Below are 17,141 nucleotides of genomic sequence, written 5' to 3'. Positions count from 1 at the left end.
GAAAAAAAAAAACATTTGGAAAAGAACTTCCAATTGAGTATTCTACAGGGTGGCTCCAAAAGAGTCAACTCTCTTTTCTTGGCGTGTGCAAGGTCAGTTTGAGCAAATTGAGTAAATTTTATATCTATTAAATCGTTTTTGATAACCCTCGCAAGAATAGGATAATAGAAATTACAGTTCGGAGTGTGATTTCGTGCATTTTATCCCATTTTCAATCGACCGTTTTTGAAGCCAACCGTATATATAGACACCTTGAACAGCTGCTGGCTGTCAGTTGCTGTTGCAAAAGCTGTACTAAAACCTGCTCAGCGTCACCCACTGTCAAGCGCTCCCTTTTTGAGCGGGTACTGCAGATTATTGTAATATTCTAGGCAAGGAATTCTACGCAAGGGAACTGAGAAGCGTACGCCTGCCGCACATATCAGTTCCCTTTCCCTTGTGCGATCCCGATTTCGATTCGGCGAGCGGTTCACCCAAAGCACGCATCGAACAGATCGTCCGAGAATATCAGCGGAATTTGTGTGATATGGGCCTTTGCCTCGGAACAGCCCCGTGAAGAAGCGTAACAAAGTGCGTTCCATGGCTGCTGTTGGCGCGCGCTCGCTGTGCATCGTTTGACGGGAAGCTCCCATTTCCACTAGTCGCAGTGCCAAACGGGCGCTAGTGCAATTCTGTCCGCAGTGCAGTGAAACGAAGGTGAAGCGGAAATCGTATGGAGGAACATTTTGCCTCCCAACAATTGTCCTAGCACGGCGCGCCAGCGAGGGCAGAAGGGCAGACCACCACGATCCGGGCCTGGGCGTTGGTGTGAGCGAGACAGCACAGGTGCTGAACGGCGGAAAAAAACAGCCATAGTACGCTCTGGCTCCTGTATAGAAGGCAAGCCGCGTATTTCTGTCATTTTCTAGCGCGTGAGCGTGTGTGTGAGTGTGTGTGTTTGCGTGCGCGTGTGAGTTTGTGTGTTTGTGCTGCGGGTGCATAGCACTCTATTGTTACGAGCAGGGGGAGCAACAGCAGCAGCAGCAGCGCAGTGTAATCGGGGGCGATTCAGGAAACGCGGGGTGGGGAATAAAAAGTACCGAACTTATCGCAATTCCTGCTGCATGGTCAGTACCCGCAAGCGAAGCGCCGAACCGACCACCTGCCGTGCGGGGTAGCGTGACTACCGGTGTAGCGACAGTTTTTCTGCTCCGACGACGGCGGCACACTTGCACGAAGCGCGATGGAAAAGCAGGCCAGGAAGCACCCGGACGTTTCACCTGCTGGGGCAGGCTGCGTCCCATCGTCGTCGGGCGGCGGCAGCACCAGCAGCAAAACCAAAAAGAACCATCCCCTGAGGAAGAAGGATAAGGATACGGAGGTGATGGGCCGACCGCCGCGGGCCGAGGCACTGACCACCGATCACGAGGTGTTTATGCAGGCCTTCGAAAGTGAGTATAAAGGTCCTACTTGGGATGAAAATCTTCACACATTAAAGTGTCCCTTTTGGGAACATCTGGAGCAGAAAAAATGACGAATAAATGACTACAAATTGACCGAATTTGATCGCATTTTTTTTGTCTCTTGCAGAATCCACACACATTTATCGATTTCTTCGAACGCGAAACATTTTAAAGGTGAGACAAAAAGGCAGCAAAACACAATAACAGCAAAACCCGCTAACACGAACGCATTTCTTTTCTCCATTGCCCCGTGCCAGCCAATCTTTCTGCACCGCAATCTGACCTACATGCGTAATCGCATGTCTCGATCTCACAAATCCCGCCAGTCTTTCAAAATCGACTCGATGCTCGAGAAGAAGGTGGCCAGGCTGCGCTCGGAGAAGGCGAACGGTCTGACGATGGCCGACGGCTACCTGACGCTGGTGTTTCTGGGCTTCTTCGACGAGAAGAACCAAACGATCCGCAACGGTGCGGCGGACAGCAACGGGATCGTGGTGCCGCTGAAAAATGCCTTCCCCGACGAGCCGCACGACGAGGCGGACATCGGGGCGTCCGACTGCGGGCGCAAGTGTGTGCAGGTGGAGACGAATCTGCTCAAGATCGCGCACACCAAGCGCAAGGACGCGTCGGCCGCCACCCAGATGCAGCTGACGATCGGCAAGTCGCAGGTGCTGGTGAATCCCAAGGACGACCAGCCAGCGGTGGAGGGGGGCGGCAGCGGTGGCACCCTCGGGCTGGAGGAGAAACCACCGATCGTGAGCATACCGACGGATACGTTCAACACCAACGGCATGGTGAATCAGGTGGCCGCCACGCAGGTTTCGTTCGTACTGCGATTTCGCGTGCAGTACACGGCACCGGCTGGGGCCGGCCCGGGGGATACGAACGGGGGCGAGCACAATAACTACCTCACCAACAGCGCTGGCACGGTGAGCGACGGCGAGGAACCGTCGGCCAAGCGGCAGAAGCTGCACGGCCACAGCAAGCTGTACAGCACCGAGCTGACCGTGTGCGACAAGTACGGCCGGTGTCTGCTGAAGCAGGCGGACTACGAGCTGACGGTGCGGGAGATCATCTCGCACCAGAAGACGGTCGCGGCCAAGTACGGTTCGCCGATCAAGAACCGGTACTGGTCGTCGATGCCGGAAGCGTACGACATCATGGACTTTCTGCCGTCGGACGACTGTGCCAAGGGCGACGTGCTGCCACCGACCAGCGAGGACTTTATCGATCGCTACGAGGAGATGATCCGGCCCATTCTCAAGGTTCGGCTGCTGTGGACCAAAGAGCCGCCGCGCGGCTACGAGCCCGCCGGTGCGGCGGAGATCAAGCTGGAGCACGGGTATAGCGATAAGGAGAACCACAAACCACCGTCCCTGGAACCGTTCCGGAAGGGGCTGAACATCAACATCAACAACAACAGCATTCTGACGCCGGCGGCCGCGGCGGCGGGCCATCCCGATGAGGTTGGACCGTCGGCGACGGTTTCGGGCGATGAAGACACGCAAATGGTCGACGAGAAGTCGAACCTGGCCGTCGTGGCCAGCAACGGGGCGGAGGTGGGTCCAAAGAAGGAGGAAGACGGCAAGCGGGTGATCTATCACTTCATCCACAACAACTACTCCCGCCAGCGCACGGAGACCGGCGACGACTATACGTGCCCGTGGTGCTCCTTGAACTGTGCCGTGCTGTACTCGCTGCTGAAGCATCTGAAGCTGTGCCACGCGCGGCTCAACTTCAACTACGTGCCCATCCCGGAGGGTGCCCGCATCGACGTGACGATCAACGAGCTGTACGACGGGTCGTACAATGGGTCGCCGCACGATCTGCTCGGCCCGACGACGGCCTACACGGTGCGCGATCCGATGCGCCGGACGGTGGTGACGAACCTGCTCGTCTGTCGCCCGCGGCGACCGAAACCGAGCCTGTCCGAGTTTATCGACAACGACGAGAACGAGTTCGACAGCCAGCGGCCGTACATTACCGGCCACAGCAGGTGGGTGAAGCATGGACGCACACACTTGTTGCAGTCCCATTGTCCCACCCCCCAACAGTCTTTTATTATATCCTCTTTTCTTGTTGGTTTCCGGCAGAATGTACCATCACACCATGACGTGTCTGCCAGTGTACCCGAGGGAGCTCGACATCGACTCGGAGGGCGAGAGCGATCCGCTCTGGCTGCAGCAGAAAACGATGCAGATGATCGACGAGTTCACCGACGTTAACGAGGGCGAGAAGGAGCTGATGAAGCTGTGGAATCTGCACGTCATGAAGTACGGCTACTCCGGCGACTGCCAGATACCGATCGCGCTGGAAATGTTTATCGATCTCCGCGGCCGCGAGCTGATGGCCCGCAACCTCTACCGCAACTTTGTGCTGCACATGTGCTCGCTGTTTGACTTCGGGCTGGTGTCGGCCGACGTCATGCAGCGCATCATCAGAAAGCTGCGGGTATGTGTAGTACGGGCACGATAGCCTATGGGGCATTGTGGAATTTGTGGTAATAATTTCATGTGATTTTTTGGTACGCTTTGTAGAAAATACCAGCCAACGATACCGAACTGCAGCAGGCGCTGAAGACGGCGCGGACCGAACAGATGGACTACTGGAACAACGTGACCGTGCACAAGCCGCAAACGATCAAGACGGAGCATAGGAACGGCAGTGGAGAGCGTACGGCCGGCGCAGGCGCAAGCACGTCCATCTCTGGCAGCTCGTCCTATCAGCACCACAAGTCTGGCCACGGCGTTGGTGGCAGCGGCACGTCCACCACTGGCGACGGACAGCAGCGCAAGGTGAAGCCGACGATAACGCCGGCAAAGAACACGGACCCGGGAGGTTAGTAAATGTTCCGCTTTTTTGTTGCAAATTCCATCCCTACGGAACCATTTGTCCACCACCAGCTTGTGCTTTGGTTTGAAGGGCATGTTTCGGTTCATGTTTTTGGTTGTTATTTTCTACACGGGGGTTTTATAATTGTAAAGCAATTTTATTATTTCATTTTTGCTGTTCTTTTTTACACATTCATCACATTTTGTGCACTTACATTGTTGCTTCTTTTTCACTAATTTATGGTTTCTTTTTTTCTTGTATCTTTTTTTTCTTTTGTTTTTTCTTGTTTATGTGTTTTATGTTTGCCATCCATAAACCACCCTACCGCCTACCGTCACGACTCTTTACTCATGCAAATCATGCAATATTCACGCTATATGTGGTTGGGCTGTGTTCGTTGTGCTGTACATGTTGATTGGCTAAAAGCAGAGCATTCCCGGCGTCGTCGAAGTGCCGGAAACGCGAACAAAAGCACCGGTGGCAGTGGTTCGCATTCGTCCGCCGGTAAAGCCACCACCAGCAGCAGCAGCGGCGGCTCGCCACATTCCACTACCGCGGGGCTAAAGGCACCGTCGGGCTCGGGGAAAACGCCGTCATCATCCTCATCCACTGCCAACGCTGCCGGAAGCAGAAAGTCATCCTCCACCAAACTGTTTGCCTCTCCTACCGCCCTATCCGCCTCCGGCACGCACAAACACCACAACCATTCGACGGGCAGCATAACCTATTCCCCCATAATGACGCGCAGGAAATCTCTTTCCCTAGGTTCGCATCTGCTGCTCCGAAAGCGGTCCCTCAACTGATGCTGGCTCTAACGGGCGCGCGGACTGTGCCGTCCTGCCGGTCCGACCACCGGCCACTGGCTGCATACTACTACTACTACTGCTGGCGATGCATCGAGCCCGGACAAAGCGATAGAGCGAGAGAAGAGCGAAGGGAATCATATATTTTAACAAGGGAGGTGGTGAACACGCTCTAGGTAAAGGGCGCACAGTACGCAGCACTGTGTGGATTGCACGAAATTGAACATACTTTCTGATAGCATATTTTTATACAATACGTATTAGCAAGTAAGTGTAAGCACACACACACACACACACACACACACAGCACACGCCGTATCAAAGTGTTGTTACCCTGCAAAGGTGTGTAAAGCTGATATGGGGCGATCCTAAACGATGTGCCGATAGTGAGTGGTTTCATTAACCGCACAGAACGAAGAAAACAAAAACAAAACAAAACAAAACAAGTCATGTTTCGATGGCAACAGATTACAGGAACGCGCATGATCGTACACAAATGAAACGACTATTCTTATTGGAAAGTTGCAAAACAACAAAATCCGATCGTCAAAATTGTAAATCTGGTGTCGCTTGACACACCTATAAGTGTCGTTGTGTGCCGGATAATGGAGGAAAACAGTATCACCAGTGGAGCTATAATAACCGATTGTGCTTTTAAAAGCGACAGAAAATCAACGATAAAAGAAGGCACACACCGTAAGAGAGATGGAAAACTAATGCAGGAATGTTTCTCGGGAAAGTGTAGTGAAAATAATTAGTAGAGCAATCTAGAAACAGCTACAGTTTACGTCCTAAAAGCGTAGGGAAGGACAACATTGCCTATGGTTGGGGTGTGGTAGGATAAACAATTGCATATACCTCGGAAGGGATCGGGCGAAGGTTGGTTGCTAGGTCGTGTGGAATGTGGGTTTGGTTCTATCCGTTTGGTTGTCGTCTCATCTCCACCAAGCCACAACATTCATTTTTAGCTCGTTGTATATCCATATAATCAAGTAGACATTGGAAAGCATAAGAATGGAGTCGATTACAAAGCCGCAGCAGGCAAGGTCCTAGAAACGGGGTTTACGTGGTCACCCACCACAAACACACACATACACACTGATACACTGCCATTTGTTCTCCCGCTTCTCGCAGGATCGCGACGACATGTTGTTATGAACTGAAAGATCCATAATGTCGACGATTGACTGATATGATATGGGTGTGAATTACTAATCGAAAGGCAAAATAATACGAGGGGAAACAAACTTTCGTGTTCGGATTGTTTGATCTTATAAAATTGTTTTTTTTTTTTATTAGTATGCGCGCAATCTATTTTCTATCCCTCTCATCTAACCAATGTAACGAGTGTTAGAAAGAAAGAGGTTTTTAGTTAGCGCCTAGTTTGAATTATCGGCAGTAGAGAAGATAGCTTTTTTTAAACGCCACCGTCTTAATGTTTTCTCGACTCGAAAGCAGCGTTTTTTTTAAATTGCTCATATCAAACGCGTGGCACTCTCGTCTTCTCCTCCTGGCACCCAATTTCCCCAGCACTGAGTTGCCTTCTCAAAACTCGTTTGGGCAGGACAGTGAGAGCAAGTGGAGGGGGGGGGGGGAGAATCCTTTGAATTAGCCAACCGTCCTGCCCTGCCAATCACTACCCCCTGTTTTAGTGTCGAATTTATGTAATGACGCAATAAAAATGAATTTAAATGGAAAGCAACGGGACCAGCTGCGTGGTTCATATATGTACACAAAAAAGGAAAGAACATCAACGTAACACTTTGCACGACCTGTGTAGCTTTATTGCCAAAAACCAAACGTAGTGCACACACACGGCGTCTATCGTTTACTCTTATGCTTATGGCTGCTTTTCTTTTTCTCTTTCTTGTGCTTCCCCTTCGATTTTTTCTTGTGCTCGTGATGTTTGTGTTTTTTCTTTTTCTTCACCCTTCCCGAAGACGAGTGTCGATCCTCGCCGGCATCTTTTTCGATCCATACTTCGGTGTACCTTCCCGTTGGTGTTCCCGCTACTTCCCGACCACTCAGAAGCGGATGCGATGCTGGCTCGATGGGAGTCTTTGAAGAGGGAGCATTGTTGGCACCACCCTGCGACGGTAACCGTGGACCATAGTATTCCGGTTCGTCCGAGTCGGACGCACTGTCCGGGTCCGAATCGCTGGACGAATCGGTACCGTTCTTTGATTCGTCTTTACCAGCTTGCTGAAGGATCTCCTTCGCTTTGCCCGCTGCAGCTTTCGATGAGCACTGCAGAACGCTTTCGCGCTTTGAATGATCTTCCCCGTCAGCGTGTTGTGGTTTTTTGAATTCGAACAAATTCTTAAAAATCCCGCGAGGTGGAGAGTTGTTGCGCAGAATGTTTAACTGGCGGGCGGGCTTGATCGATACGAAGCTGTCGACCATCTTAAGCTTTTCCTCGTCGGTTAGTGCCGCGCTTCCGGATGGAGCTGCTGCATCGTCCGGTTTCGACGGCTGCTGATTCTTCGACTGCTCATCCTCCTGCTCCTCTTCATCGCTGCTGCAAAAGATGGACTTGAAAAGGTCACGCTTCTCTTCCGGCTTTTTATTGGTCGCCTCGAGCACCTTTTCCTCCAGTTCGGTTCGTTTTTTGTACGGCGGTTTTGTGGGAACCGTCCGGGAAGTTTGAGATGTTGGTGGTTTTGGCTGCTCAATCGTAACGCCAGCGTTGCGGTCAACTTCTTTCGCGGATGGCGTACTTTCGGTTAGGAAAAAATCTTTCGACGAACATCTCTGCCCGGCGGTAGTCGTGCCGCTCGACTGTTCTACCGGTTTGCTGCCGCCACCATTTGGTCGCTTGTCTTCCGCTGCCTGTTGTGCGACCGGTATCATGGTCGGCGTTACAAAATCTCGCCTATTCGTAACCGGCGCTTCCAAGTAATCGAACACGGAGAACTTGCCCTTCTCTTTGCGCCGTTTCTCCACCGCATCGGTATCGTCCACCATCATTCCGCCGAACGGTTCCGGCACGTTGAAGCGTTTGCAGATGTCCTTGTGCGGCTTCCACATTGTGCGGCTGCGTGTCATGCGAATTTCGCGCGGTTTGCCGGCGTCCCCATCGGCGGGAATGGTTTTGTCCGCTATCAGGCTCGATGCCGTAACGAACCGTTCGGACATAAGGCCGTCCAGTGGGCGGTACATGCGTTCGGCCTGCATAAACTCCTTCCGCTCCCGTTCCCGATCCCAGGCGGAAAGGTTTAGCGGTTGCAACGATTCGAGGTACTGTTCGCGGGTCAGGTAGCGCTCCGTTGGCTGAAAGGCAAGAAACCGTTCGTAGCGTTCCTGCTTGTCGGGCATCGCAATGAACGGTTTGAACCCTTCCTTGGTGGAACCGACGTACTGGCGCTGCAGCACACTCGGCTGTTGTACCAGACCCGAGGGAACGATCGACGGTGAGCTGTCCTGCTTTGAATCTTGTCCACTCTTCTCTTCGCTTGCCAAGCGTTTCGTTTCCTGCGGAAGCGGATCTACAGCCTCATTCATAACTTCTCGCCGAACAAAGTTGGAGCTTTGCTTGTTTATCATTTCCAGCACCGGATTCTTGGCGACCGTCTGCTCACCAAGAATCGCTCCCCGTTCCTTCGGGTCAAGATCGTGCCTACCGAGTCCCTTGATTTTGTACTCGTTTTCTTGCTGCATTTTCCTCGCCCGTTCCTCGTCGATGCGGTCGAAGCGCGAGCGTCGTTCCTCCCAATTCCGTGGCCTGAACGCTTCCGGCACGTCCACGCGAAAAACCTTCTTCGCCAGCTTCCGGGAACTGCTGACCGGGCAGAAGCCTTCCAGCGTGTTCGCTTCACTGCCCGATTTTTTCCCCTCGATCGCCCGCTTTGATTTGGATCTATCTTCGAGCGAAAAATCGTACCGCGACATGTCATCCCGTGCGTACACGTCTAAATCGTCATCGTCTTCCAGCGCACCGATGCCGAATGCTTGCCCGCGGATGGAAAGCTTCTTGTTGTTCCGATCGACCACCTCGAGCGTATCGAACAGCTGGAATCCTTTCGAAGTGCCGCCACGGTCCAGCCCACTGTAGCCCAGCCCGAACGTGTTGTCCTTTAGGGCCGCTACCAAGGGATCGAAATCATCCGGCGCGAACGTTATCTCATAGTCACTGTCCGAACCGTCCGATTCCTCCCCATCATCCCCGTCGTCGTTCTCTGCGCTGGCGCTGGTGTCACGTCCCGGAATCTCACAACCGTACATTTTCAGGATATACTGCTCCTTGCTGTTCCGCTCGTTGGCTCGCTTTTTCTCTCGCTTCGTTTGTCGCTCACCGATTCCTTGCCCTTCCCGCCAGCCCATCTTTTTGAGTATCTTCACGGCCGTTTTCTCCCTGGCCGGTTCGAGCAGCGCGCGCAACACGGGCTGACCCGGAATTGGACCCTTGGAAAAGGCTAGATCCAAGCGTCGCTTGTTGGACCGGCCGGCCGCACTGCTGTGCGCAAAGTCTTCCTTTGCCTGCACACGCTGTGGCGCAATGCCAAACTCGCCCAGGTCCTCCTCGTCCATGAAATCCATCGGATTTTGCTGCCGCGCAAGGGACGATTTCTCCGTGCGCGAGCTTTTAAACTCGGCCGGCTTCCAGCCTTCCTCCGAGCCGACCGTGTTCCAGTAGCCCGCCGAAAAACCGCCCGTAAATGCGCCATGAAACCGGCGCTTTCCATTGCTATCCAGCACGATCTGGTCCTCGACTGTGATGGGCTTCTTCGACGGCACTGCATCTGTGGGTGCCGAGAGTGGACGATTGTGAAGTTGGTGTAGTTGGTGTTAGTCGCTGGCCTAATACTGCTTACTTACCTTCTTCAAATGCTGGTAGAGCTGTTCCATACCTACAGAGGGTTTCTTCGTCGTCGTCCATTACTGTGGAAGCGTTGTATTTTAAGTAAAAACCAGCCGAAAGTGTAAAAGCGCACAGAAAAACGAACGCAGGAATTGTTTTGTTTACATGCCGTTTCCACACTGAGATCTGTCAAAAAGACGGAGATGACACAAGATTAATACAGCTGGTCTAAATTATACCAAGGTTTATAGCACAGTTTATTAGAATGAAAAAAATAATGAAATACGTAAGCTGTTGATTGAAAATATTCAGTGTGTTCGTTCAAAACATTATTGCAAATTAACTACATAAAAAATATATCAAAAATAAAAATTGCGCCAAAATCGACCTGTGTATCGATAAATCTTGGCACCAGCTGAATCATCTGGCTGTCTTTGTTTACATCTTTTCCTAGACGCTGCTGAAACAAAAAAAAAAGAAAAACAAAACCCTTTTCCCTCGAATCTCTGTCTCGTCGATTGCATCCCCCCAGGCACCCTCAGCGTCCGAATCGTGTGATCAGCTGTTTGTGAGCGGTAAAATGCTATTTTTAACACCCCGTTAGGTATGCCGTTACGTGCCCGGTGATCCCCGCTGCGCGAAGTGCTACCGGATTGGCTTTTAACCTAGACCTTTGGCTTGCCGTTTCAGGTGCATCTGTGGCACGCGCTCATACCGAGAGCTGTAGCGGGGCCTGAATAGCCCCCCCCCACCCCCCACCCCCCTCTCTCTCCTGGAGTGGCTGGATTATTTTCATTCATAAAACGCGCCGTGCTGCACGTTGTATCCATCCGGGGAAATGAGTTGCCTGCTCATACCACAGGACAGCGACGCAAATTGCAGCGTCTAGCCGATGTAAAAATAACACCCAAAGTCACGTGCTGTTTTCACTTTCCGCGAATTGCTTGCGGCTCCGCTTTGCTGATCACATGGAGGAGGAGTTTGGTCTGGGCCGCATATTCCCCACACGCCTGTTGTTGTCGGAACTATTACAGCGTCGGTGTCGCCAGCCGCTGCTCACAAACATTAGCGCATCTGTTGATTCGAAGCAGCAGGGGCGAAAATGCTATTAAAACGAACGGACACAATACGACACATATTCTAGACGGTGGTCGTGAAATGGTAAATTATTTATACACAGCATAAAACCGCTCGGTCGGCGCGCTTCTGTTGTTGTCAGACTGCGCTCCGTTTCGTGTGTAGAATAAGCGACCCGAATCGCCACGGTCCCGTCGGCGCTGTGTTCTAATATTGTCGTCAGTAGAGATTTGGGCGTGCATATGCTGAGTACGCTGCGCGTGCTTTGATTAGCTGGTTTGGCACGCACGCGAAAACGTTCGCAGCAAAGACCCAACTCGTCACCAAATGCTTACAGAAACAGTGGCGGAAAAGTGAAACACAAACCACGTTCGCACGATGTCCGTACTCGAAGTTACGTCGGAGCTGTACAGCGAGGCAGAATTCTGCAGCACAGAATCTGGTAATGGCAGTGAGTATGACGGATTTTTTCTTCACCGAAAAATTACCGCTTGTGCATGTGCTTCGAAATTTTCCTAAACGCCTCCTAAGGGGAGGCTCTTGCTTCTTGCTTTTTGCTACCGATCCTTTGACGCCAGGGCGGATATTTCATAACTTTTCTTATTTTTCTTCCCTAACGCGCCGCCCTTTCTTCCTGCGACAAACTTTTGTTCCCCGCGGGAATGATGTGTCCGTTTGTGCAGATTCTATTTCTAAATTTACCTTTGTGTATCCAAACCGCCGCGATGCTGCGCCCGCCGAGAACGGCACACAACCGGGGCTAGCAAACGGCATGGACAAACGGAACAACGGTCAGTCCGTGGCTGACAGTGAGTCGAAGGCATCAAGCGTTAAAGACTCGGAGGAGGTGGAGGAGGAAAGCTGTTTTGAAGAAGAATCTTTCGAATCGGATTATGGCGACAGTTTGTGCGAAGAGGAGCAGGAGGAAGTGTTGTTGTACGGTGAATCCGGTGATGAATGTTGCATAGCAACGCACCAGAAAGATGCAAAACCACCTCCGATCGTGCTCGATAAAGATGGCGACGTTGTTGTGGTACGGCAGCGGAAAGGAGCGATAGAAATAGGTTGGTGAAGGTTTTTTTTTTCTAGAGTTTTATTTTTCGAAATTTGGTTAATGGCATGTATCTGCTCTTACCCCTGCCTAGAGCATCGTAAGTCGACGCGGCTGGACGCGGTTGGCTTGCAGATATGGCGCGGTGCACTACTGTTGGGCGATTATATCATGCACAACGAGCGAAAGTTCAAAAACACTCACATCCTGGAACTTGGGTCCGGCGTTGGGCTTACCAGCATAGTCGCTAGCATGTATGCACGAGAGGTCATCTGCACGGGTACGTTTGAAGTGATACAGCTGCTTCGTGCAAAAACATCGTGGAAAGAAGTAACATTTTATTTCATCTTCAACAGACATTGATATTGAAGGGCTGCTGGATCTTTTACGGGACAACGTGCAGAGAAATGCTCATCTTTCAAGCCCGCACTGTCGTGTGCATGTCACCGAGCTCGACTTCAAGGTTAGCTATCAGGACTATCCACGTGATTTGAAGACCAAACTCCAGGACGTGCAGTACGTGATTGCCGCCGATGGTAAGCAGATATGGTCATCACTTTCATCCTTTATAAAAATCTTTAGTAACAATTTCCTTTTATGTTCTGTTTCATTTGCCAGTGATCTACGACGATGACATTACGGAAGCGTTCGTGCGGACGATTGTTAGTTTGCTGCTCGAGCTGCCGAAGCTGAAGGCGATCTACATCGCGCTGGAAAAGCGCTACGTATTCACGCTCGAGGACATGGACTCGGTCGCGCCGTGCTACGATTACTTTCTGCGGTACTTTGAAAAGCGTAACGGCCGGTTCGGCGTGAACCGCTGGAAGCTCATCAATGTGTGCATGGACTTTCCGCGCTATTTCGATTACGACAAGGTGAAGGATTTAGTGCTGTTGAAAGTGTGCCACGCTAGTAAGTGATGCGTTGTGATCGGCTAATTTACAATTTAGGGTGCAAGGAATTAATTAGTTCTTAGTTTTACTGCGCGAAACGGTAAAAAAAAACAAAACAAATATTTGCTCGTCACACCTTGTATATAGCAATCGCGGGCAGTTGACGAGTGGCGTTTTTGGCAGTTACTTTTTGAATGACAGGCGGAGCTACCCGCTTCCGTATTGAAGTGTAAACAAACAACAATAATCAAACAAACCCTTCTATGCCGTTTGCCGGCATACATTCTTGCACTAAATTAGACTCATAGAAAGTGAAAGATATCGTTATGGACAGTATAAGCATTGAGTTGGACACACCACTAATCACGCAAGGCTGTGCGAGCAGAATTGTTCGCACCATTGTGGAGCTGTTGCTGTACAATCGCACCCAAATTCCCTTCCCATACACAACCTTCCGAGCGATGGTAAAGAAGCTGGAGTCAGCTGAACCGACGGACGCTACCCATTCTGTGGCGGAACTTCGGATACAAAAGCAGCGCGAAAAGGCACAACATGTGGTGCAGTGCGTTGAAACGCTGTTCGATGTGAGTATTAAAGCTCGAAGCAGGGAAAAAAACACCATCACCTCATTCAAACACGTTACACCCGATTTATTTGTTTGTTTCCAGACGATAGAGAAAATACTGTCCAACCATCCACCGATCGGTGAGCTGATGATCGTATTTGGCAAAACAATCTACACTGCCAAGGAAGCGTTTGTAATAACACTGCCAGCCATTGATAGGAATCACAATGGCGAAAACCATCAACGATCGTTGGAAAAAGTGCTTCGAAAGATAGGTTTGCAGCTTACCCTTTGCGATCAACTGGTAAGCGGCCAGGCTGTAACGAGCGACACAAACATATTCGTTATGGTACAATCGTCATGCACGCTTCATCCCACGCTAGGAGTGAATTTGTTGGACAATTTTCAACTTCCCAAAAAGTGTGTAAAATATGAAATCAATTTAAAAATGACAAATAATGGTGAGGACGAAACGGTCAACGGCTGCTGCAAACGATTGGAAATTTATAGCGAAGAGGAAGGCATGGTACAATCCGGCACGCTGCCAACGGCCGCGCAAGCGACCATTCCCGAGTCCCAAGGTCCTTTGAGCAACGAGTGGTTCCTACTGGACGCCGTAATAAGTGGATTTTCGACCAAGTCCCCAAAAGAAAATGTAATGTGGAAATGAAAAGTACAGTAAGTAAATAGTCCTTTAACAAACCTAGGAACGTTAAATTTATTTCAAAACAAAGTTGTTCGTAATGACGGGCTTTGAGAGCGATTCATTTCCGTGGCGTGTGTATGTGCCGCACGTGCGAGATGCGCTCGCTCGACGTGGTAAACCGTTTGTCGCAATGCGGACAGGCGTGCGGCTTTTCTCCCCGGTGTAGCTTCATGTGCACGTACAGGCCATTGCGCGAGGCAAGCTGTTTGTTGCACTCCTCGCACCGGAACTGCTTCTCCTGGCTGTGCGTTAGCATGTGTTCCTTCAGCTCCGAGCCCTGCTTGTACTTCTTCGGGCACAGCTTGCACCGGTACGGCCGCTCCCCGGTGTGCGTCCGTATGTGGCGCGTCAGATCGTCCGAGCGCAAAAACTGCCGGTCACACTGCGGGCACGCTATCTTACTGCTGCCCGTTTCGTCGTGTATCCGGTAGTGCCGGCGCAGCGTTTGCGGCTGGCTGAAGCTCTTGCTGCACTTGTCACAGTACCACCGTTTGCCTTTCTGTATCATCAGTGGCTGGCTGACGGTTTGCTCCATTTCCTCCGCATTGCTGTCCTCCGCGTCGTCACAGGCCGGGCGGGCATTCGCTATTTCCAGCTTAATCACTGCGCCCTCGGCTGTGGGACTTTTCGCGGGGGATGCTACGGTGGCATTGGTTTTCGTTTTACTGTGAAGGCTTTCAAAGCATTGCTCCAGAAGTTTGTCGGCCCGCTGGCACTGCTCGATGAACTGGTACGCTTCCTGTGCCCGAGTCACACACTTGGTGCAGATGTGCTTGGGCAGCAGCGATTCGTTGCACGATTCGAGCTGAAAAATGAGCAAATTGTGAGTGATTTGAAGCAATGCAAGCAATTTTAACCACACAGAAATACCTCATCATTAATAAAAATGGATAAAATATCTCGGAAACAGTTCATATGCTCCACACTGTTTGGCTGCACGTACACATCGTCGATGGTGTACAGTTCCGTCTGCCCGTCGGATTCGTCCAGCAGACAAACACGGCAAACGTCCGGCAGTTTTGCGGCCACTCTTTCCACACTCAACGCACGTGTTTGTTCCATTCTTTTTTCTTCTCAGCCGAATTGCAATCCGGCAACTGCTTTCCTCTGCAAACGATTCGCGGTTGTTTACGCGTCCTTTCCAAACGTAAACAAACGCAATGACAGTTATGGCGACTTCTTCTTCTCTTCTTCGTTAACTTGTTTCCCGGTTCAGAACAATCCAAGGCCCGTTTCAGATATCCCAGCAATCATTGGAACAGTCCGTTTTGTATTTGAATATTTGGATTGTTAAACCACTTTATTTGTTCAACGGAAGTTTTTATCACAAAAAAAAAACAACATCCCCTAAACTAGTACCGTCGTGTGCTACAGTTTAAAGTTTTCCAACGATAATGATTCGGCATCGAGATTGATGCTCGCCGTTACGCTCTCCGATATCACGATCGATCCTTCCTCCTGCGACAGCTCGTCCCGCTCGTTGTCCACCTCCTCGAGATGGCACAGGAACTGGTCGTCCTCGTACGTGGGAAAGAAGTACTCCGGCTGATCCCACGCACCCGCTTCCTTGTCCAGCCGGAAATGGTCCAACTCTGCCAGATGCTTGCAAAGACTCTCGTAATCGGGACACTGCTCGCCACACGCAATACACTTGCGTATGTGCATCTGACGGCGAATAAAGTTCACCACCTTTACGCGCTGATAGAAGCTCATGTCCGCCACGGTTTGATCGAAATCAAACGTATGCTTCGCCACCATATGGCGCTTCAGCGTGTCCACATTCGCTTCGGCGTGCGTACAGAACAGACACGTGGTCGTTTGCTCCTCCCCGTTCCAGTCGGACCAATCGGAGTCGGAGTCGGAGTCGGACGCAAATACGCGGCTTTCTTCTTTCCGCTTCGCGATGGGCACGTATTCGGGCTTTTGCTTGAGCCGATAGTTGACGAGAAAGAACCGATCGTAGTAGTGGTTGTCCGGGTTGATGCGCTTGTGGCCCTTCTTACGCATGTGTTCCTTGAGCGTGGGCCGATCTTTGAACAGCTTTTCGCAGAACAAACAGATCAACCGGTTCAGCTTGTCCTGCACGATTTCGATCAGCTCGTCCACAAACACCAGATGTTCCGGCTTGCCCAGCAGAAGGAAGTGTTTCGTGTAAAGATGGCTCACAAACTCGGGGCGCGTTTCCGCCCGATAGTCACGGCAGTACAGGCAGCCGCGGTTAAAATTCCGATCCGTCCGTTCGAACTGATGGCGGGTGAGGACGAGCTCCAGCTTTTCCCTCCGCAGCCGTTGCCGCAGCTCGTAGTCCAACGGTTCAACGTCGCTCAGCAGGAAATACTTCTCGTTCGGTGAGCTCGTACCGTCGGGCAGCTGGTTCAGCAGCATGGAGGAGCAATATTTCTCCACCGGTTCTTGGGCGAACTTTTCCTTCCAGTAGTAGCAGTAGCTGGGCAGGCAGGCAATTTCCTTCACATCGGCCACCACCAGTCGGTGGACCAGGTACAGATGGGCCAGACATTGGTCGGAACCGTTGTCGGGTGTGTGGAAATCGTACGTGTTGCTGCAGAACATGCACGGTACCGCCCGCTCATCGACCAGCGACGTTGGGGGATCGGTTGACGAGTCCTTGGTAAAGTTGAGCGGCCCTATGATGGTGCTTTTGGACGCTTCACCACCTTCTTCGTCGTTTGCGTTGGAAAGTTGTGTGCTCATTGCATTTACAGTGCAGAAACGGCAGACTGGGGGGAAATGTAATTACTTTTGCGACGAAATTGATTTGTGCACCTGAAGCAGAGGAAAACATGCCTTCCGAGCTGCCGACTGTGCGGTCATGAGCTCAGACAGCATGATGACATTTAATTGAAAAATTATGAAGAAACACTGTGCACGATGGCCGTCGGGCTTTATTTTTATTTGATAATTCTAAATGAAATTGAAAGAGGAACATCAATATTTCAATTCAGCTAAATGTTCC

At 51.1% G+C, this 17,141-nt stretch overlaps 6 protein-coding genes across 8 annotated transcripts; 3 read left to right on the top strand and 3 right to left on the bottom strand.

Annotated features, from left to right (window-relative positions):
- The first annotated feature begins 287 nt into the window (after positions 1-287).
- LOC121598924 (polycomb protein suz12-B) lies at positions 288-5,695 on the top strand. 2 transcript variants are annotated; one of them, XM_041926299.1, is made up of 6 exons: positions 288-1,430; positions 1,570-1,616; positions 1,700-3,438; positions 3,536-3,893; positions 3,980-4,280; positions 5,040-5,695. In XM_041926299.1, the coding sequence occupies exons 1-6, from the start codon at positions 1,223-1,225 to the stop codon at positions 5,075-5,077; spliced, it is 2,691 nt and encodes an 896-aa protein (XP_041782233.1). In that variant the 5' UTR covers positions 288-1,222; the 3' UTR covers positions 5,078-5,695. The 2 variants fall into 2 exon arrangements, with proteins under 2 accessions (XP_041782233.1, XP_041782232.1); XM_041926298.1 differs by having other exon boundaries at positions 4,704-5,695.
- A 1,138-nt stretch (positions 5,696-6,833) lies between these two features.
- Positions 6,834-10,047, bottom strand: LOC121598925 (G patch domain-containing protein 1 homolog). The gene is made up of 2 exons (XM_041926300.1): positions 9,893-10,047; positions 6,834-9,816 (listed from the first exon to the last, which is right to left on the bottom strand). The coding sequence occupies exons 1-2, from the start codon at positions 9,951-9,953 to the stop codon at positions 6,899-6,901; spliced, it is 2,979 nt and encodes a 992-aa protein (XP_041782234.1). The 5' UTR covers positions 9,954-10,047; the 3' UTR covers positions 6,834-6,898.
- A 282-nt stretch (positions 10,048-10,329) lies between these two features.
- Positions 10,330-13,288, top strand: LOC121599436 (methyltransferase-like protein 22). Of its 2 annotated transcripts, XM_041927229.1 has the most exons (7): positions 10,330-10,479; positions 10,566-11,403; positions 11,636-12,016; positions 12,098-12,283; positions 12,360-12,539; positions 12,622-12,915; positions 13,197-13,288. In XM_041927229.1, the coding sequence occupies exons 2-7, from the start codon at positions 11,331-11,333 to the stop codon at positions 13,202-13,204; spliced, it is 1,122 nt and encodes a 373-aa protein (XP_041783163.1). In that variant the 5' UTR covers positions 10,330-10,479; positions 10,566-11,330; the 3' UTR covers positions 13,205-13,288. The 2 variants fall into 2 exon arrangements, with proteins under 2 accessions (XP_041783163.1, XP_041783164.1); XM_041927230.1 differs by having other exon boundaries at positions 10,566-11,394; positions 12,622-13,213.
- Positions 13,223-14,167, top strand: LOC121599439. The gene is made up of 2 exons (XM_041927232.1): positions 13,223-13,480; positions 13,565-14,167. Exons 1-2 carry the CDS (start codon positions 13,223-13,225, stop codon positions 14,129-14,131), a joined length of 825 nt encoding a protein of 274 aa, XP_041783166.1. The 3' UTR covers positions 14,132-14,167.
- LOC121599438 (gastrula zinc finger protein XlCGF17.1-like) lies at positions 14,155-15,325 on the bottom strand. The gene is made up of 2 exons (XM_041927231.1): positions 15,038-15,325; positions 14,155-14,972 (listed from the first exon to the last, which is right to left on the bottom strand). Exons 1-2 carry the CDS (start codon positions 15,227-15,229, stop codon positions 14,226-14,228), a joined length of 939 nt encoding a protein of 312 aa, XP_041783165.1. The 5' UTR covers positions 15,230-15,325; the 3' UTR covers positions 14,155-14,225.
- A 111-nt stretch (positions 15,326-15,436) lies between these two features.
- Positions 15,437-17,002, bottom strand: LOC121599435 (zinc finger protein 277). Its single transcript, XM_041927228.1, has one exon. The coding sequence runs from the start codon at positions 16,877-16,879 to the stop codon at positions 15,536-15,538; it is 1,344 nt and encodes a 447-aa protein (XP_041783162.1). The 5' UTR covers positions 16,880-17,002; the 3' UTR covers positions 15,437-15,535.
- Positions 17,003-17,141: the final 139 nt, after the last annotated feature.

Source organism: Anopheles merus, chromosome 3L (genome assembly GCF_017562075.2).
Source record: "Anopheles merus strain MAF chromosome 3L, AmerM5.1, whole genome shotgun sequence".
NCBI classification, from domain to species: Eukaryota; Metazoa; Arthropoda; class Insecta; order Diptera; family Culicidae; genus Anopheles; species Anopheles merus.
The sequence above is the reverse complement of the archived record's forward strand: the minus strand, read 5'-3'. Positions and strand labels throughout refer to the sequence as shown.